General features: G+C 36.6%; 2 protein-coding genes across 3 annotated transcripts; both read left to right on the forward strand.

The window, feature by feature from the left end:
- Nucleotides 1-113: 113 nt before the first annotated feature.
- On the forward strand, nucleotides 114-4,453 carry LOC111809461 (dihydroflavonol 4-reductase/flavanone protein). The gene is made up of 9 exons (XM_023695926.2): nucleotides 114-417; nucleotides 862-982; nucleotides 1,077-1,177; nucleotides 2,080-2,205; nucleotides 2,402-2,522; nucleotides 2,653-2,737; nucleotides 3,465-3,578; nucleotides 3,676-3,715; nucleotides 4,092-4,453. The coding sequence occupies exons 1-9, from the start codon at nucleotides 241-243 to the stop codon at nucleotides 4,242-4,244; spliced, it is 1,038 nt and encodes a 345-aa protein (XP_023551694.2). The 5' UTR covers nucleotides 114-240; the 3' UTR covers nucleotides 4,245-4,453.
- Nucleotides 4,454-4,952: 499 nt separating this feature from the next.
- Nucleotides 4,953-11,432, forward strand: LOC111808824 (uncharacterized). Of its 2 annotated transcripts, none has more exons than XM_087116699.1 (9): nucleotides 4,953-5,166; nucleotides 5,941-6,581; nucleotides 6,760-6,841; nucleotides 7,347-7,449; nucleotides 8,261-8,347; nucleotides 8,955-9,088; nucleotides 9,418-9,664; nucleotides 10,079-10,142; nucleotides 10,452-11,432. In XM_087116699.1, the coding sequence occupies exons 2-9, from the start codon at nucleotides 6,002-6,004 to the stop codon at nucleotides 10,988-10,990; spliced, it is 1,836 nt and encodes a 611-aa protein (XP_086972825.1). In that variant the 5' UTR covers nucleotides 4,953-5,166; nucleotides 5,941-6,001; the 3' UTR covers nucleotides 10,991-11,432. The 2 variants fall into 2 exon arrangements, with proteins under 2 accessions (XP_086972825.1, XP_023550792.2); XM_023695024.2 differs by having other exon boundaries at nucleotides 4,954-5,166; nucleotides 7,347-7,422.
- Nucleotides 11,433-11,530: the final 98 nt, after the last annotated feature.

An 11,530-nucleotide genomic window follows, 5' to 3' on the forward strand; every position in this document is an offset into this window, starting at 1 on the left:
CAAGACAATGTTTTAACTAAATATAATTGACGACCAAAGAAAAAGGAAAAAATTATGAAATATTTCAATTAATTTAAAACGACACCGTTTCTTCAGCAATGGGAAAGAGAATCTATGCTCCCTAGTGGAAAGTAAATCGGCACCTAATTTCTCTCTACTTTCTCGCCGAGAGAAATCTTGTTTCCAGAAGCACAGGATCACCTGGTAGTGAAGGAGACAGCTTAGAACGAAGAACGAAGAATGGCAGAAGAACGAGAGGATCCACAGAGGCTGAAGAGAGCAGCGGCGGCAGCATACGATTACGAGAACGATCCCAAATGGGCTGATTACTGGTCCAACATTCTGATCCCTCCTCACATGGCTTCTCGCCCCGACGTTGTTGACCATTACAAGCGCAAGTTCTACCAGCGTTACATCGTGGGTTCTCTCCCTTTTGATTGTTTTCGAATTGGGTATCGTTGTATTCTTCAATTTTGACTCCGTACTCGGTAATTGTTAAGCTATTTGGCGTTGAGTTCTGGATTTCGAGATGTGGCTTAAATTTTTGTTGTTTGTCGCTAGTTTCTGCTTTGTGGAATGTTACTGTTAGTGCAACTTTTATCGGGAATTTTCTCTTTTAAAGTTAGAGATTTCTTGTGGATTTATGGGTTCTTGGAGTTGAGAGAGGATGTTCAAGTTCAATTACAAGTCAATTAGCTAAAAATTTAGACTGGTTTTGTATAAGCTGAGAAATGGGGTATTTGTTTAACTGTCCTCTTTTATAGAATTTGTGCTGTTTGGTGGCTGCTGAGAATTCAAATGTCTTCTTGGATGTGTTTTAAATTCTTGCCTTATGCTTCTTTTCCTTGCTTGTCGAAACAGGATCCCGATCTTGTGGTAGAGGCCATGTCTTCAAGTAGTTCAACTCAGTCATCCAGACCTTCAGCAACATCTTCAGCAGCACCCCCTCCTACTAATGACCGAAGTCGACCACGAAGTTCAGGTAAAAGTTCTGTTTAGATTAGATCTAGATATATTTTAATGTTCGTTGTGAAGTTACCTGATTGCATTTCCATAATGCATTCCTCATAATGCAGGGTCAACGACTAGGACTTCAGGTACGTCTGCAAGTGCAGGTGCTAATCCAAGTCCGTTGCGCTGGGATCGACAAACGATCCAGTTTTCTGTCAATGCATGGGTAGGTTTAGTTTAGTTCATGCTTACTTACATTACATGATCTTGCATTGTGTGGTATATCCTCAGAATATTTGAGGGCTACACACACGAAGTTACAAATTTCTTCATCACAATGTTATTTATGTATTTTCATTTTTTTCTTAAATCTGAGTTGCTGGTTTTATGAAAGCTTATATGAACTTTCAATCCATCATTTCCGAAAGATGAATGTAACTCTCGTAAGTTTTGTAGAAAAAAGTTGGCACATACCGCCATATCCTATTTGTATATGAAACGCTTTTCCTTCTCTCTTTGTGGAGCTATCCCCATCATTACCAAAACTGACTTCTGTTTGCGTCTGCCTGTGCACGCTTGCTATGCACTTGAATCCCTCTAGATAGGAAGGGTACGATGTGCATTATTTCGTCTACTTAATGAGTTATTATTTGACATTGCCCTGATCTTTCTCCAAGATTTACTTCCGGGTTTTCTCTAGTAATTTAAGTTTTGATGTCTTTTTTTACCTCGATCGAGATTTTCAACTGTCCCGCTTTTGGGTAAACTGCAAACAAAAGACTTTCTATTGGACTTTGTGATATCCTGGAGGATTAATTTACATATGGAAAGTTCATCCATAGTAGATTTCAGTCATCAAATTGTAGAGGTTATATGTGACCATTGTCCATGAGCTACTTTTCCTTCGGGGAAACTTTAAGCCTCCAATAAAAATCTTTATTGAAAAGTCATGAACATTATTTCAAATTCGAGCATGAATGTCATATACGAAGGTATGTTCATAAAAATATATTGGTTTTCTATAGTATTGGCTCGTGGTTATGGATCTTTCTGAACTGCTTCCATTTTTTTTACTATATTTATCATTTTGGGCTCCATCCTTAAAAGTTGTTCTCTTTTCTTCTGCAGGTGCTTATTGTAGCTGTGCTTGCAATTTTCCCCCTAACACCCAAAAATCTTTCGCAGAGGGCATATAGGCTATCTTTTATGGGCATAACTTGTTCTTCTTTATATTCTTTGTACTCGTTATACGGAGTAAGTCCTCTGTACTAATTTAACAAGCCTCATTTCCATTCCATGAAATCGATTGAATTCTTCCTATCTGAAGAAAAGAAAATGCTCGGGTTATTGTCCTCGAGAATACGAAGAAAAAAAAAAACAGCTCCTTTGTGTCCATCTAGTTTATCTGTTGTCTTTCTATCTTGAATTATTAATTTTTTAATGTTTGCAGAAGCCCAGGGCGTGGAATTTGCAAGCGTTGCAAACCTATTTCCAGTCCATAATTGCAACAAAAGATTTCATTTACTTCATTTACTGTGTCACCTTTTTGACTTCAAATATTTGTCTTAAATGTAAGCATAGCTTCGCTATTCAAGTTTTATTTATGTATTGATCTTCTTATGATATCACTGTATGACTTCATTCATGTAATTATTTTCATCTTTCGCACTTGTGCGGTAACATTTTTTTTGGTTAATGCAGTTGCTTTAATTCCTATCCTGTGTCGGGCTCTTGAACACGTTGCAAAGTTTCTTAGGCGTAATTTTGCACGTTCGTCCTTATACAGGTAGCCTGTTCTCAATTTTTCAGTTCAGTTTATTTATTCCACTTTGATTCTGATTCACCCTAAAAAAACCTGCTTACAGTCAACACCTAAGAAAGCACAAATACGGATATGAGACACGGATATGACACATACACGACAACATGTCATTTTTTAAAATCTTTAACATGAACACGACAAGGAAATGTTTGATTCATGTCTAGTAAATGGTGAACCTATTTTGATTTTGTACAACTAGTGTCTACCACATATATTGCACTAACAAGTGTTTGATAGAGTGTCTAAGTGGTCAACATGTGTCATGCACAAGCACGCTGGCCGAACGAAAGTGTCCAAGCTTCTTAGATGAGGACTGCATTTGTTCTTCATTTTATATTTTCCATCTTTGCTTTTATGGAGAGGAAGGTGCCCACATTTTCTTCCTTATGCCTAGAGAAGGATATACTAAGAAATTAAGTGGCATACGTACAGGAAAGAGATAATAGATCTGATTAAAGCTCCTTTAATTACAAATGTGGAAGCTGAATAGTATTAATAGGAGACACATAATTCGTTCTCGAGGGAATTAATGAGTTGTCAAAATAGATGAATGTGTATTGACTCTTACTTTTCTTGTGTGCTTAAAATCTTGTTGTCGACTACTTTTATCGCTCGAGTTCATAGCAACAACGTATCAGGTTCTCCCTGTGCAAGTATCTTATGCTTTTATGCGGTTTCTAATTTGATGCAGGAAATATTTGGAAGAGCCTTGCGTATGGGTGGAGTCAAATTCAACTACTCTCAGCATCCTATCTTCGCAGGCTGAGATTGGACTTGGCTTCCTCCTAATCATCTCCTTGCTTTCGTCAGTTTTTAGTTCCTTTTGGCTCTTCTCAACTTCTTCTACATCCTTTTTAATGCTCATTTCCCTTCATTGATCTCTTCAAACTTATGTTTTGCAGGTGGCAACGCAACTTCTTACATGCATTCATGTACTGGCAGGTGTGTCTCTTGCTTTTGTAGTAATCATTAACATAATAGCATATTCTTTGTTCTGTGAGATCCCACATCGGTCGGAGAGGGGAACGAAACATTCTTTATAAGGGTGTGGAAACCTCTCCCTAGCATATGCGTTTTAAAACTTTGAGGGGAAGCCCGGAAGGGAAAACCCAAAGAGGACAATATCTGCTAGCGGTGAGCTTGGAATTGACTTGAATTTGTAACGAACAATTTGGTATGTTGATGATCTCATTTGATGTTATAAACTCATGAATAGGCTGGTGACGATCTTTCAGGGTGCTTCTCTTGAAACTTTTTATTCTGTGTTCATGTTAAAAAATAGAGTTGGTGAATCACTTTTTTTGTTCTTGCAAAACAGCTGCTAAAGCTCATGTATCACGCTCCTGTCACTTCTGGGTATCATCGTAGCGCCTGGTCGAATATCGGGAGGTTTGTTTCTCCATTGATCAACCGCTATGCCCCGTTCCTCAATACTCCTCTTTCAATGGCGCAACGATGGTGGTTCAGGTAGAAAGCTAATAGAGGAAGAAGATGCAACTCTGATGTACCAAAATTTTTAGACTAATCATAGTAGTGACTCCATAAGTTGGATGAGATTCTCACTTACAAAAACTGTGGATCAAGTTTGGCGTCCAAATGCAACTTATATACTTATCATTGATATACATTATACACATCTTAGGAGATTGCTATGCTTGAAATGTGGGTTAAATTTTGTCATACTGCCTAAAGGTTTCTCATGGTGGTGGCTATATGCATTCTGTTCATGGTGGAGCCAAGGTTCTTCATTATTTCTTTCATTTTGTAGACTTCATATCCGACACTTTAGTATCTAACGAGGTTCGGAAAATGGGTCACGTGACTCGACGATTGCTACACGGGCTTCGATACATGGGTTTAGGTGAGTTTTTGTTGAATAATTTGAGATATGCTAGACCTTTTAAACTCGTTACATAGGACTGGAGGAAGTATATTGATATCAATAGATATTATATTGCATTATATATCTCGGTCGTGGAGGTACTCAAATTGGATTAATGATCGATTTCTAGGTATTATCGTAGACCTAATTGATCTAAACAAAAGTTTATGATTTAAAAAAAATATATAATTTTTTATGCAAAAAAAAAAATGGTGAAAGATGTGAATGAGCAATTAAATTTTTATAATTAAAGGTGAATGAGTTAAGGTTGTAATTAAAAGAATATAAATAAATAAATAAAAAGAAGAATCTGAATCGTACGGCAAGCACGCATCCATCTGCCGCGCTGCGCCGCCCGGAGCATTTGACCATCCTTCACTTGCTCGTCGTCTTTGGAGTGGCTGATATTTTCTCAATTCCGGCTCCGACAGATCTCTCTTCCAGTCGCTTCGCTTTCTTCGGCTTTTTTGTTTTTCCCATTTCTGTGTCCGAATTTTACTGACCTGCTCAGGTACCTTCTCCACGACCCTAAATTTCTCATTTTCCCCTCATAGCATAAGCTTCTTCTCATTCTTTATTTGGTTGATTACAACTAGTCGGAACTCAACTAGAATGTGTTCGAATTAGGAAATTTTCAAGCATCCGTTTGCCGTTAAGTTTTCAGCTTCCATTTTCATCGCTTGGATCCGACTGTAGATTAGCTCTTTGATGTTGTTGATATAATGATTTGAAGCTTGAGCAATAATTTGTGATATAGAAACTTGGGAAAAGCTGCTGACTGCAGGAAATTAAAGAAGAGGTTCAAATCCCCACCCCACATTTGTTGGACTAGAAAAGAACTAATTTCAACTTGATGATGCTGTTTCGACTTAGATATGTGTTTTTCTACATAATCAGAATTTTGAGACGCCATTTTCTTGGACTACGTTCTAACCCTACACTGTTACGTAATGAAGACACCTGTAGATGGTCAATATTCTAACCTGGGGCTCTAGGGGAATTGAAACTGGATCTTTGATATGCTCCATGATTTTTATATTGAAGGCTTGAGGGTTTTCTGAAAGTCTTCGATTCTGAAACTATCATAAGTCAGATAGTTATATTATCAATTACTTCTTGGATTCTTTACAGTTTTATTTACTTATATAATTAATTTGTTTATAATTACTTAACTTCCCAGTCTACTTTTACCTGAAGTGTTCTTAATGTTGTATGGATTAACATGTGTCATTGCCACTTTTTATTGATCGGTGATTCCTACCTGGTATTCTGTTTATTCCTGCAGATTAATTTACAGCTACTGAGTGGACTTTTTGCTACCGAATTGTCCGTTATATTTCCATTTTATGGGAACCGAGGATTTCATTGCATTGCCAGCTTCTGGTGATTTTGGAAATGAAAATGAGAGTAACGAATCTCTTAGTTTTAATGAAACAAGAGAAGCTTCTTCTCAATCAAGCGTTTTGGAGTGCAAGGACAATCCTGCAAGCATAGAGAAGGTTGAGCTTGCAGATGATGTGCAGTTGGAAGATATGCGTTGCATACCCCAATCTGGCCTTAATGATGAAACACAATGTTCTGAATCAGATATGGAAATTGAGGATTTGAATAACCTCCCAGATTTAAGTAAGACTAGAAGTAGAAGTGAGAATCATAAAATACGGAGTGAAGCCGAATACCTGCCAGTCAACTCTGTAGATGAGAATATACTACCAAGCAGAGAGCCCTTGCAGCAGAATGAGCTTCATTTAAGATCCGAAGATGTTTCTCATGCCGAAAGTAAAAAAAATCAGAAGGATTTGGTTGACAATTCATCCTTCTCGAAAACTAGTGGTCTATTGACTCTAGCCACTGGAGTTTCCATTGAGAATGGTTCGGCCCCATCCCATCATCATGGAGGCCCCAGAAAGATTCACAAGAGTGATGGTAGTTGGACTTTTCTTCCCGAATCCATCTCCTTTTATGATTTACTTTCAAAAACTAATCTATCGGTTTTTTTACCATTTTTAAAGGTGTATCCCCTTTTAATTGTGATAAAGTTAAGTTATATATAATTTACAATGTTCTAATTGTGATACTTAAAAATATTTTTCTACTTATTCAGCAATATTAGGTGTCAAAAAACCAAGGATGGCCATGGATGAGCAACAACCTTCAGTGCACATCGTGTATACTTCTTTAACAAGGTTGGTTGTGTAACTGCTTCTGCAAAAATGAGCCTATTTGTTCAATTTAATAAAAATTATATTTTATTGTATTTGAGGAACAGGCATCATTGCCAAAAAGTGTAAAACATGGTGATTTTGTTTGAATTACGGTTTTTAAGGGATTAGAGTGCTAACAGTGGTACTGGATAGAGAACTTGCATCATTTGAATTTGATACAACCGAATGACTAATTATTGGTGAGATGAAGCAATTTTCTGAAATTGATTTGTCTTGAAGCCTATATAAATTTTAAAATGTCAATGAAAGTCGTTCTCTTATTTTTAAATTGTCATCCAATTAAAAATGTTTCTTCCTTTCCTTAAAAACGACCATTTTTTTAAACCATATCTGTACTGATCCTATTGGAAACTGATTCTCTTATTAGAAAAAATTAAAATTTAATGTTGGTCGAACAACTTATAGAGAACTATGTTCAACAACTGAATTTGTAAGTACCTAACTAGATTCATTTTCTTATTGTCAGAGATAGTAAACAAAAGCTGGATGAATTATTAAAGCAGTGGTCTGAGTGGAATGCTCAACGAGGTTCTCCATCACAAGTAAACCCCATTCATCAGTGCTGCTTGGTTTGCAGCTATCTTCTCTGGCTTATTGTTTAATTTGTTGGTTTACACAATCTGGTGGAATTTAGAATCAACTCTTTTTCTTCTGATTTTGTCGAATAGTTAAACTGAGGTGTACTCATCTGTAGGCAAGTGTTTTTCTGTTAATGGTTTTTCTTCACAAATGATTTTTTCTAAATTTAAAGTTCACTATCTTGAGTGATTTTTTGGACAATGTTTGTTTTTGTCAAGTTTCTTGAAATGAGGTTATTTTATTATCTTTGATTTTGAATGAAGAAGCGAGCGAGCCACCAGTGATTGTCTAGTGTTTAAAGGGGTAAGTTATAGATTAATGAGGTGGTTATCCTCTAGTTGTTCCTATAAAATAATGAAATCCCTGTGTGGTGTGCCCGAGGCTTGCCTCGAGGCAAGACTCTTGCTTTTAGCCTTGAGACTTACACCTCCTTTGAACCACAAGAGACTTGCACCCTTGTAAAAGTGCAATGAGGCTTATAAGTTTATGCCTCAGGTTATGATCAGAAGAATAATATTAATTTATCTTGTTCTTCAAAAATATAAAAGTTTGAGTGACAATATGAACTATTACTACTTTTTTGGTATTGAGACTTTAAATGTATTGAAGTCAAAAATTTATATTATAAGCCAACCCTATAAATGATTATAGTAGTGAGGTTAAAGTATCCTTTTAAAATTTTGGTTTAAGTGGCAATTGACGGATTTGTTCATTGGATGAGTTTTTTGTCTGTGTTTCTGTGTGTTCGTTGTGGTGGAGGGGTGGAGAAAGCTAATTGAACTTTTCTGTTTCTCTGTTCAGGGTGATAAAGAATCTGAAAACCTAGAATCTGGAGAAGAGACCTTCTTTCCTGCTCTACGTGTCGGCACAAAGAAGACTTCAGCAGTGGTGACTTTCTATCTCTTTGTTCATTAACGTTTATATTTGAGCTTTTTGACCTATGTTTATCTCGATCTGAATGGTGTTTCTACTTTTGGGTTTAGTTAGCAGCAGTTTTCTACTTATATCTTTTATGCTGAATCTTAAGTTAAGAGGAAATGTTCTAATTTGGACTTCCCTTTTTCATTCTTTTTCTTTATCCCCTGTGTGGGAAAAGATAAACTAGAAGTTCTTCTAGGAGCTTAACTCTTGAAACTTTCTTGTTTTGTGTTTGTATGACCACAGACCATCATATTTGAAAATTTGAATTGCTGGTAGCAATTAAAGCAGGTGTATGGATAACTAGGCTACACATAAAGTTAATGCCAATAACAACATGGGGACGTTTTGATTCGCAATATGAGAACATGTTGATAAACTTTCTTTTTGTTTACTTTATTATCCTTTATTCAGTTTGATGCTGGAGACAAACTAAACCTATTTTCCTTTTATGGTTCGTTCTACGTATGTTATTTTGTGGTAAAGAATTTGTGAATTATTCATTAGCTTTTCCTTCCTCTCTTGTTTTTTTAGCTACTTCCTGAATTTTTCTTCTTAATCATTGGTTTAACTGCAGACTTTCTGGATTGACAACCAAACAAGTGAACAGCAGCAAAATTTTGTTCCTATAGATGATAATTCGGTGCCGCTATACGATCGGGGATTCACTTTGGGACTGACTTCAGCCAATGATTCGAGTAATGCGGAAGGGTAAATTCTCTTTATTCACCACTGTTGATGGTTAAAGTTAACAGCAGGGGACAAGCAAATCTAAAGAATGAGGCAGCTTTATATTAAAATAAAATCTAGTCCTTGATTTCCTTGTTTTTCATGGCAATGGAAATGAAAGGATTCTTCATAATAGTTTTATCTTTTTAGTTTTGCAGAGTACATGAATACTAATATGGGCTTATACTTGGTTTTGTGTCTTTCCATTAGTGCTCTTTTAATCGTTACCCTTTTACTACTACACTTTGAACTTGTTTTTTTTTATTTTTTTTATTCTTCTCTTTCTTTATTTTCTATGGAAAACTTTCTAGAGGCCAGAAGATAATTGATGATGCTAGCCGTTGTTTCAATTGTGGTTCTTACAACCATTCCTTAAAGGATTGTCGAAAGCCTCGAGATAATGCTGCTGTTAATAATGCTCGCAATATGTATAAAAAACATAATAGCTCTGGCTCCCGGAATTCAACTCGATATTATCAGAGTTCACGTGGCGGGAAGTATGATGATTTGAGGCCAGGAGCTCTTGATGCTGAAACACGGCAACTGTTAGGTCTCAAGGTATTATAACTATCTTGTTTTTAAGAATTATTTCCTTCATGGCTTGTCATGGAGTTACTCGGGCTGTATTCTTCTGATGTGGGTTGACACCTTTCTGAGCTTCTATTCTCTTTTGCCTTGCTGATAGTTTGTCCTTTTGAATCTTAAGGGTTTCCTCCTGATGATGGAAAACTAGGAATTTCGAATTCGAGGGCTTAGGTTATCTCTGGATCGGTTTGGCTCTTGACTGTCATCTGCCATAATAAACAGTCATTTTAGATCAAATAAAACCAAAATTTAGAAATTGATGAAGAATGGCACATGGTTTGAAAATCATATGCATAATTCAGTAGTGATTTTACTAATAGGAAATTCTGATTTTTGAGTTGGAATCAATATGTGGCTATGTTTTTTGATATTCCTTTCACTATTCAGGAGCTTGATCCACCCCCTTGGCTTAACAGAATGCGAGAGCTGGGCTACCCACCTGGATATTTAGGTAATTACATTACGTTATCTGTGCTGCTTTCTCTTCAATCTAGTCATTTTAATGTTTTTATCAATGAGAGGTAGCTCTTCCGTTGACAAAAAGAACATGTTTCAAAATCACTCTCATGCAGTAAAAACTTGTTTGTGTTTTAAGCTAAATATAATTTCCCACTAGAATGATTACTAGGATAAAAAAAAAAAAAAAAAAAAAAAAAAAAATTAACCATTCTAAAATAACAAACAAGAAATTAATAAATCTATTATGATCAGCAATGTTCCGTTCACTATTTAATGGCAGTAAAAACTTGTGATCTTTCAGATCCGGAAGATGAGGATCAGCCATCAGGGATTACAATATATGCTGATGAGAAAGGTGACGAACAGGAAGATGGGGAAATTACTGAGCCAGAATACCGTAAACCAGGAAAGAAAATGAGCGTTGAATTTCCTGGAATCAATGCTCCAATCCCAGAAAGTGCAGATGAAAGACTTTGGTCTGCTGAACCTTTGAGTTCGGATCTCCCTAGAAAGCGGTCAAGCCAGCGCTTGAACCATCACATAGAACATGATGGGAGGGGAAATGATCACCATCAACAACGTTGGTCCCGGGACTACAGAGATTACAGGCCTCCCGGTGTTGACTCGGTAAAAAGTCCTACCATCTTCACTCCAAGGTATGGCGGTCACGAATCTAGTTATGGCTCCCGTAGTCCAAGAGATAATTTTTCAACATCAAGGAGCCAAAATTTGGGGAGGCTCCACTCGGATAGAGGTAGAAAAAGCCCACGGCTTGACGATGATTACTCGAGATATGGCTCTTACAGTTCCTCCCCGTTTTCGCCACCTAGAAGACGCTGATATTTGGGAATCGACAGATTCTGTAGAAACAAACATTCTGAAAGAATTGTGGGTGTGAAGTAGACTTGACGTTTTTATTTCAAAGCTGGTGAAGAATATTTAACCTTGCAGGCAGTTGACAGAGGAAGTTTCTGAAACAAACGAGAGATAGAACGTGTATAAAAGAATCATAGTTTGGTGAAACTGAGACATTAGTTGATGAATTTGCACCTTCTGTTGTATATGGGTTATTCACTTAGAGAGATAACTGAATATCGAGAATACTAAATCGAGATGACAGGATTCGACAGGAACATTCTTTTGAATGATTCTCAGGTTGGACCGAAAATATGATTTTAGGTGAGGGAAAGACTAGCATTGTTTGTTTCATTCGAAAAAAACCGTATAATCCGAAGAACGAGTTGTAGTATCATTTATCTTATTGTGTTATTACCAGGATGGATCTTCAATTGTCAGCAAGTAATACTCAAAAGAATCGTCCTCGATTCGACTCGAAGTACAGTTCAGTTTTGCCCCTTCTGTTCATAATGCAATCATTTT

Source organism: Cucurbita pepo, chromosome 13 (assembly GCF_057944985.1).
Source record: "Cucurbita pepo subsp. pepo isolate OVF chromosome 13, ASM5794498v1, whole genome shotgun sequence".
NCBI classification, from domain to species: Eukaryota; Viridiplantae; Streptophyta; class Magnoliopsida; order Cucurbitales; family Cucurbitaceae; genus Cucurbita; species Cucurbita pepo.